Source organism: Acipenser ruthenus, chromosome 1 (assembly GCF_902713425.1).
Source record: "Acipenser ruthenus chromosome 1, fAciRut3.2 maternal haplotype, whole genome shotgun sequence".
Classification (NCBI taxonomy): Eukaryota; Metazoa; Chordata; class Actinopteri; order Acipenseriformes; family Acipenseridae; genus Acipenser; species Acipenser ruthenus.
The window spans coordinates 31,421,461-31,443,005 of NC_081189.1; the positions used below are offsets into that span (position 1 = coordinate 31,421,461).

Here is a 21,545-nt window from a genome sequence, read left to right on the forward strand (position 1 = left end):
ATAATGCCTGTGATGTGGGTAACGTGAAACTTATCACATGACCTATTTCCATGCAGTGGTTCAGTAAGATTTTTTTTCGCAGTTGATATTTGGGGTGGATATTTGTGGTTTCACTTATTACAGTGTGGTTGACTATTATACTTCTGTCATGCTGGAACCTGCGAGTTTTGAGTTCTTTCGCATGTTGCTGTAGTTCATCTCAAATATAAAAATATACATGAGTCACTTATTATTGAGATTGCAGATACGCTACATAAAGCACATCTCCCTCTGTGAGGGCGATGAAGAATTTTACACATAACAATGAGCTGTCAAAAACATTTAATGTTACCTATTACTATATACTTTAATAAATTAGCTGAATAACCTCTAAATCAAAACATTTCAGCAAAAAAAAAAACCTCTGTGAGACAATTCATGTTAAGATACTTTGAACACCCACAAGGTATTACAAATTATAAAATATCTTCCATAACTATTAAAGACTCAATAGTTCTACATTTAGAAATACTAAAAGAAACTTAATAAATGACTGAGTCAAAATTGAAGACTTTGAGAAAGACTTTGAAACGCTTGTCATCGACTTTCCTAAATTTCTTTTAGTATTTAGAATATTATAAAATATGCAGTTATCAGTTCTATGATACTCAAATTTAGTGGTGTTTAGTGCCTGTAATATCCAGAAAAATATAATGCTTTTTTACAAAAACAAAAAACAAATTTATCAATTTTTTTTTATAATTCTAAATTACACCTATGTTACAGAAGCAATATACAACTCCCATAGCATTATGGGATATATAAATTCTTCTTCTCGAAGAGAAGAATAAAATAATGGCTAAAGGAATCATTTTCCTTAATTAGTCTAAGCTGCTGATAGCAATTTAATTTCATCAGGTAAAGTATTCGTTTTCCTTGCCATTTGCACAGTTCAGTCATGTTTCCGATGGTCTTGTGTCAAAAGTCTTTCCATCCATTTTTTAAGAGGCAGCTTTGTACAAGGTGGGCCTGAGCATTCAGAGCACAGCTTACAGTTTAGTACAGATGCAACGTCAATATCTGAGCCACCAAAGTCAATATAAAAAGAAGCAGAGACGTTGAAGGTAGTGAGGCCGAGTCTGCATACGTCCTGATGTGGTCGGATCTTCCATGCCCATGGACAAGGGGCTCCACTGTTATATATCCATTTATGATGCGTACCAGTGGAGGAGGTGGTGTAACTGTGGTGCTGAAAGACAAGAAAGCAAAGACTGATAAATATCTATCTGAGTTCATACAAGTGCTTAACAACAGAATTGGGTTGTGGCCAGGTCTACACAAGTAATTTGCCAAGGAGGAAAACTTGGGCATCGCAAAAATGATTTGTGAAACTGGGGACTGTTCATGTGTTTTGAAAAAATGCTGAAACCGTTGAGAAAGTTTCAAACACCAAATTCAATAAATAAAAAAAATTAAAAAATCAGTTAACTATAAGTTAAAGAGGTAGTCACAAAGGTTTAATTTATCAAGTTTTATAGCCTCAGAATTCTTCTTCTTCTAAACCACTACTGTTGTCTGAAAAAACAGGGGAATATATATTTTTGGATTAAAATAAGAAATCTAGAAGTCAGTCTGTGCCTCCAGCATACCTTTAAGGGATCCAGGACCAATTAAATTATATTTACTGAGACAAGCAGCAGTGTAGCAGGAGATAGGTGCTGGAGAGCAGCCAGCAGTCAGTGGTGCAGAGAACAGGGAAAGAGTTGGGAGGCGAATACAGGAGTATAGTCTTTAGTCAGTGAGTCAAACCTGCTGAGAATTCACATTAAATAGTTTGAACTTTGTTTTTCATGTCTATACTTTGAAACCAGCACAGTTATGATTGGGACAGAGCCATTTATAACAAGTTGACTAGTTTGGGTGTGACTGGCCGATGACAAAGGTGTACAAAGGCCCGTTTCAGATAAGGTGATATTAATGTCAAATGGAAATGGCACTAAGTGTGGTTCAAGGAATTTGATGTGGAGGTCAGCTTTTTAAGGACAACTAGGAAGGCAGTTAGGTGGGCTGACCCAAATTTGAAATTTAACTTGCGCATTTAAGCAGCATGAAATTGAAATACTCATTTCAGAATCCATGGCTTTATTTATGAGTCACTTTTAGCACTGGCATATGTTTTTCATTAATGATATTTATTCATACCTGATTGGTCTTGGTTTTGTTATTTGGATAGATTTCTAAGGTTAAATTCAAAGTAGTAATTCTTTTTAGGCTTTGATGATATCATTTTCCAAAACAGCAGCCACGTTCCTTTTTTTTTTTTAACCTGCATCAGGAGGCCCTGCTGTACTGGAGCCAAATCAAGCAGATAGCCTGTAATGGACCCCAAAGAAAACAGCATGCAGCACTAAATTAAAAAAAGGTGAAAGGTACTATATATTTGCTGGAAAGGAAAATGTGTCTTGGCTGTACATTTATATTCTTCTCTTCTAGAATTGTTGTACCTTTTGTATGTGCATGCGTTTGTATTCATTTGTAGTACGCACTTGAACAGGAAGATATAGAAATGCTCCCACTTTCCATCAAGCCCATGGTTAATTGTATAGTTATCATTTTATGTGGTCTCATAAAAAAGGGGGAAATCTGTACTCACTTCCAAATAGGGCCAGGTGCATTTGTGTGTAAAAATAAACAAATAAAACCAGAACATTAGATTTACATGTTTTCAATGGCTTCTGAAGGCCATCATAAGTAAGACATTTTTTACTCTCACCATTATATACAGTACAATAAAAAAGGTATAGCTAGATTTGCTTTCTGTTATCAGTAGCGTTCTCATTCTAGAGACAGCCTAGTCTTGTTTATTTTCTGTACTAGGCCTGAAGGTCTTATAGGACATTTTTAGAAAAGAGCACAAGCTGAAACGTAGGTGTCCATGAATTCTAACATGAATCACTCACTGCAGGTCACATCTGTGTAAAAAAGAAATACACATTACACTGTGCAGCTATGCAAGCTACTTAATGGAAAACGAAAACCAGCCTTTTCTCTGTTTAAATGTTTTCTTCAAGCCGTATAAATGGTTTATTTTTTTGTGGACCATTTACTCCCCTGTAGAGGTGACACAGATGACAACTCAGCTGCTGACTGGCACAGTCGTAAAAATTCTTATTCACTTGCATAGGGACGGCTGAGATTTATGGCTAGAAAAGCGCACCAAGCTTTCCTAGTAAACTCAAACAGAACAGTTTTTTGCAAAACCTCCCTCCAGGAGGCCTACAAAACATTCTGGAACTGGCTTGTTAGACTTGACATCTGTTTTACCTTTTACCTTTACCTCTCAGATTGGACAGCTCAAGCTTTGCTAACACAAACAGTGGGTGTTTGTTTTGAGTCTGTATGTGTAGAGGAAGGCAGGTAAAAGAGTAAACATCAGATTAGTTTTGACTGAAAAAGAAACAACAGTGCAATGCATGTGTTTGGTGGTACAGCACTCACATTACCAGCATGTGCTTCATTGTGTTAGTGTACCCAATGACCAGACCTACATACATTATTCTATTTTAAACCATGTTAAAAGGCAGAAATTTAAGCCTTCATTTTCATATCACATAAGCATCTATCTGATGATTACCTTTCTTCGATCCGGACCCACAAGTCATTGAACTGGCGAAGCCTCTTCTTATTTTGCTTCCTGCGTTTCTTCTTGTACTTGCGGTCCACCTTCTCGAGCAGGTCTAGGCTGTCCGGGAGCAGCATGTGGGGCAGCAGCTCTTCCTCCTGGTCCTGCTCGTGACGGAAGGGCTCCAAGTGAGGCTCCTGCTCCAGCTCCTGGGCGGTGGAGTAGGGGGTAAAGAGCGGAGAGGAGGGCGACTTCTGACTCTTCCCACTGAGTAAAACAAACAGATAAGGCTGTGAGGTCCTATGTGGTAAAGACTCTAGATTTCATACCTCACTGATGAATATATACTACCTGTATGTATTATGTATTAGGAAATCTTTTAATACAAAAGTCTTCCGTGGCTGAGGGAACAGCTACATATTTAAGTCTTCTATTCCATGTGTGCTTTGTTTCTGCATTTGCCCAAATTGACTTTTTCATTAAAAAGTATATCAATTGAAATAGGAACTACTATGAAACAACTGGTTCAACAGCCATCAAACACACATGTGTAAACCTATATGCATCTTCTATGAATGTTTCCGAACAGGGCAATAGGCTTGCTTTGGTTTTTACCCAGGATCAACCAATATATTTTTCTGTATCTTAAGCATTGCCTGGTTAATGGTTATCTCTCTGAATTACTGATAAAATAGTAGCAAGCAATAAAGCAATACCACAAACATGTTCTCCTGAATAAGTATGGTAGGTTCTTCTAATGCAATACACTTAGCTTTTATCTTTCTGCAAATTGCACTTTAAAGTTGTCTTTAAATCAATAACATTCCAAGAATGTAAAATTACAGCTGTAAAAATGTAGGCAGTTTTGTTCAGCCAAAATCCCAAATCTTGATATATGTTTTTACCGGGAAACAGCACAGCCTTAAGCCCCACAGTGTCTCTTTCAATCAGGGGTTGCATTTATTTAGCTTTTTGCAAAGCCTGGTCATAAAATACACACACGCACACACACACACACACACCTGCGTGTAGTTTCCTTAGCGGCAGTAAGATTTAAATGATATCCGGAGACGAGACTGTATCAACTTCTTTCAGACCCAATGCTATTGACATACGTTCCTATCAATCTCTATCTACCCACACTGGAATCAAGGGTCATATTGGATACAAGAAGATGTGACCGAACTTCATACTAGGCTGCGGGTAGATGCAGATTGTTATCGACCGGGGGCAGACAAGAGAGTGATTGACAAAAGCTTCATAGCAGACAGACAGAAAGCAAAGGAAAGGATGATGTTGGAGGTTTGTTTTTCTTTCTTTTTTTTTTACCTGCATGATATCTGATTTATAAGCACACAGGAATCTAACAAACTAACTTTTGGTTTTGCTGGAGAAACATTTGTTTTCATCTAAAAATCCAACGCAGGTTTCCATTACCAATATTTTAACACTGTAGACCAGCGGTGGCCAATACGTGGATCGCAAAAGATTTTTGGTGGATCTCGGGACAAATCAGAACAAGCACTAACATATAAGCATGCAACAGTTTTTGTTTCGGCTGATGGGCAGAGACTTCTGTGTCGTCCAGTAGCACAGATGAAAATATCCCAACAGTTTCTGCATATGAGACTAACAAAATGGTTAAGAAGAGTCAAACAAAAAATGAGAGCAAGTAAGCTCCACTATGATAAGTTGAAAGACTATATACACATATATATATATATATATATATATATATATATATATATATATATATACACACACATATATACACATATATATATATATATATATATATATATATATATATATATATATATATACACATATATACACATATATATATATATATATTGATATATATATATATAGATATATATATATATCTATATATATAGATATATATTAGAGCTGTCACTCGATTAAAATATTTGACTGGTTAATTTATGGGCATTAGTTGATTAATCGGTAGATTAATCGGAGCACATTTTAAAATAAAGGTAACAGTCTTAAAGCAGGTCCTGCACAGTAATACTTAAAAAAATAAATAAAAACTACTAGACATTAATAGAATATAAGTAGAACACAGACTTTACATTCTGCACTTACATTAATGTGTTGGAGCGTTTCGTTGTTTATATCCAAAGAAACTGTCGGCATCTAATGCAAGCTTTGTTTATATACAGTATATAAATGTATACCGCACGGTACTCACGTATACTATCTCTGATGCAGACTTTTAATCTGTCACAGCGGCGCATTGCAATTCTGAAATACTGTGCTATTTTATTCCTAGTAACTCCCGTTTCAGCACTGAAAAGATCACTGTTTATATATACACTCATTGTTTAGAAAGATACTCAGTAGGCCCATTAGTGCACTACAGGTATGCATTATTATCGGGTAATTTACAAGTGCATTGCGGCTTTACAATAAAACAAACGAAACAAACAAACAAAAAATCTACAGGTTGTTTCGCACCCGTCCGATGCAAACTTTTTTTTAATCTCGATGCAGACTTTTTTCTATCTGTCACAGCAGCACTCTTACCAATTTTGAAATCGTGTGCTACTTTATTCCTATTAACACCCTTTCCAGCAGTGAAAAGAGACATCTCTCTTTTTTAAAACAAATTGTAAACACACTTGCTGTAGCCTTTTGCATTGGCGCTGTCCACATGACTGACGTTGATAAAACTTTGATAAGGGCGGGTAAGCAGTCAAGGCGGATATGTGACATTTTATAACGTGAAAATAATAAAAAAAATTCAGCTCGATTAAATTGTGAAAAAATGAATCTCTGATCAATTCATTAGTTGATTAATCAGCCCGATTGTCTGTTAATGCAGCCCTAATATATATATATATATATATATATATATATATATATATATATATATAAGGAGAATAAAAATTAAAAGTGTTTAAAATATACTGTATTTGTTTTAACTTGAAACCAGCAAAAACTACTTTTAAACCTGCACACAAAGTTAAAATCCAGTAGCCCTGCCAGCTTCAAACCAATGCTGAAAAGTTCAAGTTTCATTGAAATAAATGTAAACAGCCTGTTGCTAAAAATGGTCTGCAATAAACTCACAATTGTGTATTTATGAAAACCATGTTAATGCCAGAAAAACATTTACATTCATCATACTGGCTGTTTTAAAAAGCATGCCCTGTTCTCGCTCTTCAATGTTTAAAGAAATGCTATACAACACTGTCTCTAAAACACTGACCTCACTTTACAAATAACATAGTTTGCATCCTGGTACATTGTCTGTTTACTTTTTCCTTGGTTTTGAAAAATAACCAGCCAGATCAAAAAAGAACCATTACGTGATTCGTGGATCACCATCTATTTCAAGAAAATAAAATGCAATCACTGTTTGAGTGCCACGGCTGTTACTGGGGCAACAAATATAAAGAGGATGTGTTTATAATAAATCAAAAATAAGTACCGTGGTTGACGTACTAATTTGATTGATTCTTATTTCAGCTTTTTTTAATGAAAAAATTGACAGGTTTCAACTGTGCTAAAAAAGAAAAAATAAGTGTTGGGAACTGTTACATTATTTGCAGGCAACCCATTTTTCACAACAGTTTGAGCATAACTTAACATCTGTTTTGGGTCTGTGGTAAAATTACACCAACTATGGTTGCGCTTATTTGAAAAAAGATTTCCATTTGAAATACAGTCGGAAAATGAAGAAAAAAATACCATGCAGCCCTCAGAATGAAGCTGGTCATTGTCTGAAAAGCATGTGTAAAGCCTTATGCCAGTTTAAGTGATAAAATATGGTCTGCCAATTTTACAGAGCAAAATATAATAAATAACTAATCTGTGGTACAAGAAGTCGAAAAGGCAGTCTGTAACAACTGTCACCATACAAAGTTACAGCAATTTAAGTAAAAAAAATGACTATGATGGTCACTGAGTGACGCTTATCCAGTTTCCTAGAAATCAAAAGGCTTCAACAGAAGTAACTCTCCAGTCAAGCAAAATGTGTTGTTAAGGAAGTAAAGCCAGACTTATTGTAGAAAATTATTACATTGATACAATTGGTTTCTATGTCCATTAAGGCTCTGAACTCTGCAGTCCTGCCCAATGAAGACATTGAGAAAGTCATCTTTGAAAAAAGTCTACATTAATACATTTACTCTGACTGCTAATCCAGCATGGGGAACAAGTAGTCCCAAGTTATGTTAAGCATGACCTCCACTTGTAAATACAATGTTTGCACTTACTAAAACAAACAAACCAATTTCCTGTTTAAAACAGCAGAGACTAGGATAACTGAGCAGGCTTGGCTGACCATTCCAGACCATTGGCAAGGAGAATCATTGGCCAATGATGTCATTAGCAAAACAGATTTGAAACCACTGTGGCTCCAGTGTATTTTCTCAAACAGAAAGAAAGCAGAGTAAGAGACGTGTTTATATTACCTGTTAATGGGTTGCCCTGCGGGGGTATGCTCTACTTCATATCCCTCTCTCTGTAACACATCAATCACTGTGTTGTTGCCCAGGAAGTGACCTGCAATATAAACAGTTCGACTTTCAATCCCCATATGTATCGAGGCATACATACCAGCGTGAATCAGCACAGACTTCTGCTAGCTTCTCTACAGCAGCTGTGCTTCTACTTATCAGCAAAATACAATGATATTGTTGATTACTTGTTATTTGGCTTTTATGACATCTTAGTCCTTATCTTTAAATGACAAAACAACAACAACAATAAAAAAACAAGGTTGCTTTTGATAGTATTGTTGTGTTTACCGGTAATGAAGACCTTCATACTTGGGGAACTCAGTTTGAACGAATTTGCAGTTTCTTATTCTACAGTAACCATAAAGAAAGGGAAGCTTTATAAAATATTTGTATTGCAATATTTTACTAGTTTTCACAATTGTGCACCGCCCCCCTGGGAGCTCCCGTCCACGGTCGGCAGTGGAATAGCCTGGACTTGAACCGGCGACTTCTAGGCTAGAGAGCATCCTGCTCTCCACGCGGAGTGCCTTTACCGGATGCACCACTCGGGAGTCCTTGTTACTGTTTTTAAAAGTAGCGCTGTAATTTAGATGCTGGAACCAGACCAAAATGTATATACTGTATATATATATATATATATATATATATATATATATATATATATATATATATATAGCAAAGCCCTATTTGCTGAATCCTCAGCAGATCTCAGTGAATATTAAGGTATCCAAGTGAAATTAAAAGACCCTAAATACATTTTAAAAAGTTATTTCCCTATTTCAACTATTTATAACGAAGGCCACATTTAGAAACTTTACATAATGAATGCTGGTTTTGAAAACAAAGTCTAGTATGGAGGAATACTTGGGAACAATTCTTCTGACCACTGGTATCAATAAATCAATATGGCCCTACAAGGTCAGTAGAGTCAAGCCCAGACTTAATAAATCTCCAATCCATCTTCTTGAGTAATGAAGGGCAAGCTGTCCCTGAGAAGCACATCAGCAGCCCAGTCAATAGGTGACCCATAAATACCATTAAGTGAGTGGCTTCACCCTGAGTCCCAGATCAAACAACCCTGCAGGAGGAGAAAACTGATCCAAAAGAGCATAACAGGGAGTAGGCCTCTGTCACCTGTTTCCCTTTTGGGCCTACATACACCCCAGTGACCCTGGAAGAAAAGCCTGCACTCTCAGGCCATACAAGACTCGGCTTTGCCGCACAATTCTCTATTATCCCCACACAGCTAGGTGAAATGATGCATTGAGGGGTCAGTTTACCATGCCAGGGGTTTCTATTCTTCTCCACTCATTCACAAAGGAAATTGGAGGCCATTGTGTGCAGCAGCTCAGCCATGTACCATATTGGTGTGTAAATAAGAACAAGGCCTTTAATCTATCCTTAATGGAATGAGAACATAAGAAAGTTTACAAACGAGAGGAGGCCATTCGGCCCATCTTGCTCGTTTGGTTGTTAGTAGCTTATTGATCCCAGAATCTCATCAAGCAGCTTCTTGAAGGATCCCAGGGTGTCAGCTTCACTTAGACTTGATAATGTACTGCTAGAGCAGCTTTCTAACTCTGGCCTACCAATTAAGTTTTCTGAGCATCTGCTGGACTTTTATGGCAATATTTTCTTTAGTGGAACCAGACTGGGATTGTGAATGGCCTTTTATGTGTACAATTTAACGCTTTTAATTCCTCTACTTATTTTTGAACCATATGGCCCCTACATTATTTAAATTTTAAACATATATTAAGACTGGCCCTTTCATTATATTACTAACTGTACAAGTCAGGTATAACTAGCAGGTGCATTATCACACAGTGGTATTAGCAAATATATCATACATATTGTGACCTATTCTTTTTAACAAAAGGGAAGCAGGGAAGAAAATTACAGCTGCTAAAACTTGTTTGGGTGGTCTATTCACAAACTAATGGTCAGTTTTTGAAAGTTGTACCTACTGAAACTTTCACAGCATTCTTTGGCCAGAAAACAGCTAGTCTGACCAATTTCACCCTAAAGAGAATGAGCCTGAAGAAAACAGTGGATTGACAAAGCAGCAAAGCTAGTGATTTATGGGAGCAGTCTTAATGAGAGGATTTAGGAAGGACGGACAGAAGGCACAATAAGAAGAGGATGAATGAAAGCGCTGGGAAGAGGACATCAAAGGAAGGTCCAAAACTGGTCTTATCAAACCTAGCCACTGAGGGCAGGACTGGGCGAGGTGGTGAAGCCAAATTAAAGAATAGGACGCTGCAGTTGCCAATCCCCCTCTTTGGGGGGCGGCACCTATCTGACAATGCAACTGCTGAACTGTAAACAGGCTTTAAGAAAAACCCTTCCACTGACAGAAAAGAAAGACACTGTATAGTAATATAAATTTAAAATAAACACTTCTGGGTGCTTTTTGTACAGTTAATGAAAAATAAAGACACACTGTTAATATTATGACAGAAAGTGAGAAACAAACAATTCACACTATGCCGATAAAGGCAGGAATACAAAGAATTTGTCTACAAAGTAGTTTCTTGATTTTTTTAATAAATATTTTCTGACTGAGTGGTTAAAGTTATTTATTCACTTTTTTATCTAAGACCTCTTCTGGCCCAATATTTTTTAGATAACTGAAGCTTTGAAATAGTACAAAGCACAGTTGTAATCCAAGCTGTTACTCTGCATGAGGCTTGGGCAGCTGACAAATACTTTTGCAGTGGGGGACCCTGTATTTCAGCATCCTACATTCCTTGCTATGCCTGTGCCACTTTATTTTACAACCAATACAGTTTAAATTGCAATTATTCTTGCTTTATTCACACTTAGACTCTTGAGGAAACTCACAACATAACACATTGTGCACAGCCAAAACATACCAACTTGAAGTTTAATCCAAATGGCACATTAAGGAATGTTCTAAACAAAGTTTGCAGCAAAATGTTTGAAGCCTCCCCCGGCACAATGGTCAGAGGAAGATACCAATGTGTAGAGCAATTGCTCAGACATAGAAACCACTAAATATATCGTTAGCTTGCTGTATTTAAGAGATTTCTGTAATTAAGAAAAACCAGGCAAACTCCCTTCATCTTCTTTTCAGTTCAACTCGGGTTACAATAAACAATGGTAGAAAAGCTATTTTCATTAAAAGTAAACAGCATTCAGGGATCCTTGTAGAGAATAGAAACTCATTTTTCTTGCCTGCACTTATGAAGGAGTTTTTACAGTAGGAGTATTTACAGTAAGAAACATACTGCATAAAACAATGACAATGATTTAAATTCTTAGTTGATGACAATGTATTAACAAATGTATGTGTGTGTGGGGGGGGGGGGGGGATTTTTCACTTTGCAAAAGCTTAATGTAGGCTTGGGCCTTTTAAATGCTATCCATAGTGGGTATTACAACACAGCAACATGGCCACTACAACAGAACGTTCAACAGTGATTTTCAGGGTATGCTTGGCAAGAAAAACACAACTCCTTCAGGAAAAACCCACTATTGTAGAAACAAAGAGATAAATGGAAATATGGAAGGCATTCCCCAAAGGGGTCTATGGTCGGGATGCGGTTCATGGAGAATCCAAAGTTGGAGAGATGCTTAGATGGAACCAAGCTGTTCTCCAGATGAATGTAGGTCAAAAAATATATCACATTAATGAAAGGAGGACAAAAGAGAATAAGAATGACTATGGCAGGAGTTCCCAAACGCTCAAGACTCAAACCCTCCCCTCCAACACACTAGGCCTCCCGACGGAGGACCCCCACCAAATGAAGCCATAGAAATGTAGTTTCTTTTTACAGTCACACCCTTTTAATATATAATGTTAGCGCAGGTATTGGAAATGACGATTAGAAATCTATAATATACTGTAGCTGAAGTCAAGGTAGTAGCTGTTAAATTTGAAAGAAAGTCTCCCGAAACACATAATCATTTGGGAGAGAATATTTCTGTGTGTGTTGCGGGTGGCCCCCATGAAGGGACATCCTGGACAAAGATAATATTAAGTGTATTACATGCTGTGATACTGCTGAATATAAAACCTAAGCAGAAGAGCAACTGGGAAGTAACTGAAGACTTATACTGGGGTAATTAGGAAAATTGCAGACTTAGAAGGGTTATATTGAAGTTGTGCTATTGTAGTATTATTTTATTTGTATTCTCAAAATGAAGAAAAAAAAACAGTGAATGTATGCATTTACTATCATTAGAACCATGTAATTACACAATAATACATTACCAAACATGTTGAGTCTCAATCTTGGACCAAGATTTTTTGAATGTGAAACAAAATATAAATCAAGGCCAGCATGATTGAGAATTTACACAAACACCTTGTTCAATGTCTAGAACTTGTCAAGCACCATTGAAATTAATAGGCCCTGGCGGGTTTTGGGTTAAAGTCACAATCTAACATACATGCCAAGCTTCTCCCGGCAGTGGATTAATACCAGTTGATTATATTTCAGTCGGTTCTAATTTAAGTACAGGAGACTCCACAGATCATCTTTGTGACCGCAGACTTAATCACTGAGTTATACAGCCATACTCTGAATAAACTGCCTTGAATTTCACATCTCCCTATTATCCAATTACCTGGTTATCTTTTAACATTACTTAAATAACTTAAATTCTTAAAAGACCTTGAATTGTACCACTTATGTTTTTCTCCAAAAAGCAAGGAGCCAATTAAAGACTGGAGTAAACGCTTTCAGAATACACCCCAGGGTATTTGCTCTGTTGTGAAAAGCATGTACAGGTTGACTTTTAAAAATGCAAAATCCAAATCCATTTGGAATGCAGACTAGTGACGTTTTCCATTTGGAGTAATACATGTTGCTCTTGTGCCTATCCAGAATATAAACATATTAAAGTGAAGTTGCTGCTGACTTCCTGAAATGCTAGCTTTTTTTTTTCCTTTTTTCTACATGGCTTCTTTTGAAGTCAGTTTACAGCAAGATCAATCTTCCAATTTTGGGAAATGGTTTCAAATACTTCAATCAACAGCTTGTAAAGGATCAGTTGCAAGGATCCCTAGGATAGTCATAATTAATTACAGCATTCTTTATTCAGGTCTCAAGTACAGGGATGCCTTGAAGAAGCACTGTGGTGATTTCACTTCTTTTTCAATCCATAATATGTGTGAAAAGAAATACAAAATAAAAAGATTACAGAAAGTGTTAAAGGATGGGTGGGTGTTTACAAAGAGTCAACTTTACAGTATGATACAAAAGAATGAATTAGTATGAACAAGCCAAGCAATTTTCACTCAGTTGCTTTATTGACCTGGAATGAGAATGGTGTCAATTAAAATGAAATCAACCGGTTTTAGCCAGGAGCTTGCCTGATGAATATACAGTAGGTGACTACTTACTACTGATTAATTCAGAGGTTGAGCTGCCTGTTTTCACAAGTCAAGTCTTTCACTTGTCTGAACTAGTGCCAAACTCCACATCCCCACTCACCGAGTTAACTGCAGCCGGCATGTAGGGTGACACCCAGTTCCATCCTGACATGATCTGGGAGGGGGGGGGGTCAAGCAACACTGCCTGGCAGCCTTGCTGAGCTTTAAACATGATTAACTGCAAATCTGAACAATTATACACATGACTCATGCTAGTCACCTGCGCTCCCAATATCCCCGCAGCTGAATAGGCAGGAGCCAGATAGCAGCAATGTGAGCTCATCTGACTGCTGCATTTTCTTGCTACCAGCAGGAATGTTCGTTGAGGTTCCTTTGATAGGTATTTACTGCACCTCTTTAAAGTACCTCTACCGTTACCGGAATCCTATAACGAAGAAAACAGAGAACTGAGACAGGGCTGCCCAAAGGCGTCTTTATCTCTCAAAAGCAGACCTGAAGATGTGATTTTATATCATGTGTGGTTTCAGGTTGTTTTTTCATCTACTCTCTACTACAATCAGCATTACAATTAAATCTAGTTCTGTTTGGATATGCATAAGTTAACTTATTGTATGTGCATACATTCGTAATATCAAAGCAGTACTCAAGTGCTCAGTACCACTGTCTCCTTTTGCACAGTGCAAATACAGTGAAGGTGTTCCATGCAGGTACAGTACCACTCACCTTTCTAACAACACTGCTTTCCAGTCAATGAAGGGTATATCTGCATGTTTTCCACATACTGTAAATAGTTTTTTCTGATTGATCTAGATGTGCTATCAAAGCAAATATCTGTACCATCTGTTGTCATAGCACAGCTGTGTAAACACACACAGAATGAATGATTCCCATCTCTTTATAATATTCCCTTCGTCATAAGCAATCTTACTGTCACAAATGGAAATGCTTACTCAGAATGTACTGTAATTCCTGTTTGGAAGTGAATTATGAAAAGACCAAACATACACCCAGAGAATGAATTGCACAATCCTATAGATGTTGCACCAAATCCACCAATTTTAGAAACGTGTAAACAATGACACTAGGTTGAAGACTTTGTTGAAAATCTTGCCCAATATATCCGGGAACCTGTTGATAACACAACCCTGAATTATGACATCTGACCTAAACTAGATACGTTACTTACTAAAACAGGGAGTTACAAATAGTGAATTAAAACAAGGCCATATAAAGCATCAGGAGTTCACGCAGCTGTGTCTGAATGTATACTTTTTGACAGCCCATAATCCTTCAAGCTTGCTGCAATTAAACTTGGCTTCAGGACAGTGCACTGCAATAGTTAGGTAAGTCACCTTTCAAGCAAACGTTGTGCCCCATATTCCAATACCTTTGTGTATTGGCAGCCTCATCACAGGCAGGGTATTACATGCAGAAAACTGATTTTATCAGCTATAGCTGGGGCTCACGTAATGATACGGCAATTAAAGATCTCGCAAAACACGCCCAGTGCACTGTGCTTATGACAAAGTAAACAGTGCTGAGTCGCCTGCTGGCTTGGGGTCCTGGGGATAATGTCAGGTCAAAATGTCAACAACTGCCCTGAGCCAAGGGCCCTTGCCAACTGTGTAAATACACAACTTCTATCAGTTCAGCCACCCAACAGCAGCAACAGCTTGTTAGCACAGAAGCCAGTGCTGCTTGCCTTGGTGAAAAGGTAGTGTTGATGGGGCAGATGCAGCCTACTGGTGTTTAACTCATTTTATCAAGCTGGTAATGACTAAAAATACTAAAAAATCTGGTTTCCTAACCAGTTCCCATTTGACACATTTTTTAAAGTGTTACCACTAGGGTACCCTACATAATAATAATAATAATAATAATAATAATAATAATAATAATAATAATAATAATAATAATAATAATAATAGCCTGAGATACATTTTCCACACAGTTAAAAAATGTAGTTCTTCAGATATAGGTGTATCCAAAAAACAGTAAGATGGTTTATGTTAAGGGATACCAAGTAATGACCGCCTTCAGTTTTTGTCTAGGGACACAATTTAACTTAACAAAAAAAAATCACATTTTTGTACCATCGCTTTAATGTAAACTTAAAAAGTTCAACTGCAATTAATGAAACTGTATGAGAAGTCAGCTGTAAAAATAAATAAATAAATAAATAAGACAAATCAAACAGCCCTGTCCATATACACTAGGGTGACAAGGTACATTGTGGTATTGATTCAAATAGCACAGGAAGAACTTGTAATGCTAAAAGAAATAAAATAAAAAAGAACAGGGGCACTTCACAATAAAGCATGCAGTTTGAGTTTTAAAGAACTAGACAGTGGCATCCATAAATCTCATCCTAATCACATCATTAAAAGCGGTTTAGAGGCAAAGCCTAATGGGCTCAATTAAAAATAATGTGTTTACTTTTCATGCCTATTATATTTAGGCTGTTGTTTCCTCTTCACAAGGTAAAGGTGCGTAATAGCTTTTATTCTTTTCTATTTAGCAGTGTCAGAATAAGAGTACTTTACAATACTTCTTTCAAGAAAACAGTTGACATTCAACAACAGCCACTGCTCTGTAATCCGTGGCTGTGTGTTTCTTGACTTTTCAAGTACCTCACAAGTTAGGGATGCACAAGTTAAAGATACACATGATAACCAGATTCATGTACACTTAAAGAAAGTCTAGATCAGTGGATGGCATGTGTGTGCAATTGGCAGGCTGCCTCTGTCTAGCTGGCATGCTTGAAATATAGATTTCTGTTATAAGACTGGTATACAGCATGAAAATAAACCAGGCGCCTTTACACTGCTTAACACAAATTCAACTGTATTTAAGTTATGCACCAACTCACAGTCAACTTACTGGTGGCGGCCACCCACTGTCAGACCTCACATTAACCATTTCTCCCTTATCTGTTGCTAAAGTTTACTTTATCATACCAAACTAGCGTGAACAGGCCACTGAGTTATGTTTCCCAAAGTACCAAGCTATTTAAAAAATGTTGGCAATAATGTAGTGTTTCACACCATTTGTAATATAGGTAAGCAATCGTTGTTTAAAACCCTCCTATGATTACACTGCTTCAGGTGTGCAGAGCGTCTGCAATCATTCTCCACAGATGATTAGTATTAGATAATGCATTCTGTAACAAAAGCCAATGAAAGATGTGCACCTTATTGTAATGCAGACTACAAATAGATCCAATATCAGCAAGTCCTAATTTTTTCAAATGATTGGTGCAGAGAGCCACACTTTGAAGCAAAAGAGAATTGCACTTGCTTTCATGTTAACCAGGGATCTTTGCTATCCTGTCTGTAAGCCCTTTGTGGGGGGGGGGGGGGGGGGGGGGGGACTTGTCACATAAGAAGTTTGCTTGGAATTAATAAGGTTGCATGCAGCTGTACCTCTGGAAACTGGGTTCAAATCCAACTTAGGATGAAGTAACCGCAAGCCATTGTATTTAAAGTATTTAAAACATACAGTCAGGAAATCATTTCGATATGTCAGATAGAATTGCCAGGGGTGTCTTAATGCACAGAAGTCATTCCAGGAGAAGCACTCTCACAGTGAGCTTGTTAACAATAACGTTTACTTTATTTTGACTCTCTCAAACATTAAAAGTGAACTAGCCCCTGGAGATGACAATATGTGACTAGAAGGAGTGTCTGTGTTGCTATTATTTTTAATTTATAGTACCTGGGTTCAGTCCCTTTTGCACGGTTTTATGGAGATTAGCACAAAATTATACAAAGGAAATCAGTAATATTACCTCTATGATGTATTTCTTTTACGGGTTATTGTGGGTTGTCTTAGTGAATTATCATTTTGTAATGAACCTCTTAACACATTTATAACCCAACCTTCTCCCTACCAAAATGACACTAGGCAGAAACTGAAATATAAACCACCCACTGACTAGCTGCTATGTGGACTCTGCAGCATGTCACGCAGCATTACTTATGACGTGCATTCCCACAGCAATATGCGGCTGTCATTTTTGATTCACTAAAAATGTATGACCAACAAAAGAGCTGAAACCATATTACTAGGAGAAAATCTGCCATGTTAACACAGGGGAAGGTTGCGTGGTGCTGAGAATCCCCTTGACCCTTCCATGAACCCCAAGCTTGGAGGTGATGGCAAGTGTAAGGCCCCACTGTCGCGGATCTTCTTTTATTAGGAGCCTGGTGCTACGGGTCAGCTCAAAGGCTAGACAGTGAGACAGTGTGACTACACTCCTGTCTGAAGCCTGCACTGGGAACTCATCAGGAACAGCCAGAGTTTAATTCCTCTTGCTGTCTCCTGTCCCTCACATTCTTTCCGTGGGGAGAGGGGTGCTACAGGCTTCCCACTCAATCCAACCTGTTGCAGTCACTCCTCAGCTGGACTAACCTCTTCAACTCTTGGACAATCAGACCCATGGAGACATTTAACAGCGACTACAAAGCAACTAGAATCGCAATACCATTTGATAGTTCCATCACCCCAGGTTCTAGTTTAGCATAATGTTAGAATACAGATGTATACACACATCACGTGAGACTACAAAGCCAGACATCTATACAAGCAGACAGCATACAGATTGACAGACACATATGCATTAAATGTGTGAAATAGTGCATCAGTTGGGTGGTTCAATATATTTATATAATCAAATGAGATACACATTTGCAATGCATTAATAAATGGAGAGGACAATGGACTCGCTTAATAGAACCTAATGCCTTATAAATGGTCCTTCTGTAGGTACTTTATAAAGTCTGTGAGCAGTGAAAAGTTCTGCTCCAGTATCAAAGATAACACTCTCTTGTATTAAATTTAAAAGACTTGGCGAGGGGAGACAAACAAAAAAAAAAGACAACCGGAGGGCCAATAATGGAATGTTATTGTGTTAAATCTTTCGCTTGAATTGGGTACTGCTGTGTGCCATACAGCTTTTCTCAACTTGTAGGAGTTTGCCAGAGTAAATTCCTGTATACATTTAGGGGGGGGTGATTAAAGTTTGTGGGTGGCTGCAGCTCATGGCACCACATCAAAGGTGTGACTATTGGGCCAAAACCTGTCATTATATATAACATAAACAATCCATGGATTTATTGTGTGGTCTCAACACCATTGTTTCCCAGGAGGGGTATTTACTGTGTGAGTGTGCGTGCACATATGCATGCGCGTTTGATACATTAAAACAGCCGAGGAAGCACAATGGAGACCGTCTGTCCGGGACATTCCAGTTCAAAGCAAATATCAAATTCTGTTGCCGAAAGAACCTGGAATTCAAAGATTATTCAATCTGTAGTATTTTGCATTTAATCGTATCCTGATGTATCTATCACTGACACTGTTATCTGCTCCAATACTGATTCGTATTTTGTAATATACTTGTACTTACTAGAACTGAAGTCATTGTATTTTATCTTGCTCTTAATTGTATTAATACTTGTACTGTGATTCTTGAAATGTATTTTTTGTTTACGACTGTAAGTCGCCCTGGATAAGGGCATCTGCTAAGAAATTAATAATAATAATAAATTATTCATAAAAATCCAGATCTGGGACTGTTTATTTATTTATTTATTTATTTATTTATTTATTTATTTTGGCTGTATACCTGTTGCATATTTTCCTGAATTCATGTTTTGTTATTTGCTCTCTTATTATTTTGTTGTTTTTGGTTTTCTAAATCTCTATTTTTTTCTTTTTTTTTTACAACCCACTTAATAAACTGGCATTGATGTTGAACGGCCAAAGAGATATGTCAAAATGCTAGACCCCGAAGTCAGCTGAATTTAGGTTTGTGACTGATTTGAAGAAATTGTGACTGACTAACCGGACTTGCTGAAAAAATACAGCTTCAACTTAGCTGAAGAAGAACTGACTTCTTCAGTTTAGATGTGACAAGGCAATAAAAATAAACAGCATAACATATATGAATGTATTATACATTATTTTAATTATTTTAATTGTGTCTACATGCTTACTATTTTTTTGTCTATCTATCAACAGTAGACTTGTTTATTTATAAGTACAATTAAATCTATATCATGGCATAAACCTACTTAATGGCACTAACAGTATGAGGTGTCACATGACAAATGCACAGGAATACTTAAGGCATTTTTATTTTCACTCGAGAAGAAGCAGTATTATGTTCCATATGTGGTGTACCTTATCTACCAAATACCTCATTTAAGTATCTTTTGATATTATTTTGGTTTCTGCACTGCTGTTGGCTCATTAATCATTAAAAGATGAAAGTGCAGAAATGGAGAATGTGCCAGTTTTAATACTTGGTTCAATTATGTGCATCTCAGTTAAGGTCATGCAAAAGCTTCTACTCTTGATTTCAATTCAACTCAATAGATTTTGATGTGGGGGATGGGCGAGAGGGGGCAGACAGTAGAGGTATTTTGCAAGCTTGAGTTTAAGGTGCATATCAAAGATTGTGAGGGAATTTGAAAAATGCTGCAACAAAAGAAGTTGGATTTAACAAGAGACATTGTAAGACCCTCATGCCTTCAAGCTAAAGGCTGCCTTTCAGTGCTGAACATTATACTGTTCCACTCGATCTGCAAGGCCAGACTGTCAGCCTCCAAAACTTAGAAAAGAATGGCCAAAGTCATGTTGAACACTGCTTTGCAATACAGCGTGATTCACAAACAATGTCCCACAGGTACACTGAAAACCCCAGGAACATTAACAATTTCTATGATAGTACATTACAGCCACCATTCCATTGTGGAACAACTAGAATCAAAGAATTAGCAGGTGGTGCATAATTCTTTCTTAATTCTATGTTCTGTATTTTTTTATATGGTATAGTGTTTTTCAAATCAAATTTTATTCATATAGATTATATGCTGCCTTCATGAATTCATGAAGAGCAACACCTGCATATAGGTTCCACTAGTTTAGTTTTATAATCCGTGAAACCTGTCATTCTTTCATATCATTTAAAACTATGAAGGTCTTCCTTTCTGAAAACGAATTTCAGGAATTATATACTTCCAAGTCTGTTCCTTTATCTTAATTTTATCATTTTCTAAGGGTTTTTTGGAAGACTAACAGCGGCGGAGCGACATATTTCTGTTAGTCAAAGCATAAAAAAATGGGACGCTTCCTAGCATTTTCAACTTTCTTAGGAACAGAAATACATTAAAAAGACTGAAATGCATGGTTAAATACTTGATTTTCAAAATCTTAGCCTCATTTGACAGATGTAAAGACAGTTTTTTTTTTTTTTTTAACCTGCCACTGTTTAGATCAATTGAAAAAACACCACAGAGTCCATGAATCCCCCATTGTACAAATTCATGAATCCTACAAATCTTTTTTATGTTCCTAAATATGTAAAGTACACAAGGTCTCTTGATTTCCATGCTTATGTCTTTCATGAATGTTTCTGTAAACAATTTTTTTTAAGAGATAATTAAAGGGAGGCAAGCGTAAACAGAATTTTTGGTGTCTTATATTGTAAACACACACTCGTCCTTCACTGGCCAATTTAAGGTTGCACTCTGTTTAAGTACAAATTACACTAGATTCATAATAAAAAGCAGATATAGTTTGTTTAACTGTTAGGTACTTTTATGTTTTTTAGATCAGCTACACTAAAATTAAGTTTCAAATAAGTATTACGCATGCAGCCTGCATAGGGATATAAAATTCAAATATGCAGTTAATTTATTGGCCAACATTTTGAGCCAAACTTGGCTTTTCTTATAAGAACAATGTTTGGCTTGAAAGGCTGGCTATGAAGTGCATTTGAGAATTTTATATCTTAGTTGCGTGCTTAATATAGTTAGGAGAAAATAACTTATGGCTTAAGCTTGCAACACAAATATGAGTCATTAAAAAAAAATTAACGGATGAAAAGAAGTATACTGTACACTGAAGTTAAGTGACATGCAAGATGAATAACATTAGTCTCCATTAATAATTCCCAGTATTTACTCATATCCAGCACTCCAGATACAGTTTTGGGTCATTGAGTAATTTACTCTCCAATTTAAACACTGTACCAATACTGCAATAACGCACATAAAGAGACGATAATATTGTATTCCTTATTGATCCC

At 36.9% G+C, this 21,545-nt stretch overlaps 1 protein-coding gene across 1 annotated transcript in view; it reads right to left on the bottom strand.

Annotated features, from left to right (window-relative positions):
• Positions 1-306: 306 nt before the first annotated feature.
• Positions 307-21,545, bottom strand: part of LOC117421083 (metalloprotease TIKI1-like) — a 63,549-nt gene continuing 42,310 nt past the window's right edge. Inside the window, exons 5-7 of the mRNA XM_034034998.3 lie at positions 8,044-8,134; positions 3,614-3,868; positions 307-1,228 (exon numbers count right to left, since the gene is read on the bottom strand). Coding sequence (XP_033890889.2) covers positions 1,036-1,228; positions 3,614-3,868; positions 8,044-8,134 — 539 coding nt within the window. The 3' untranslated portion in view covers positions 307-1,035. The remainder of the gene's footprint in view (positions 1,229-3,613; positions 3,869-8,043; positions 8,135-21,545) is intronic.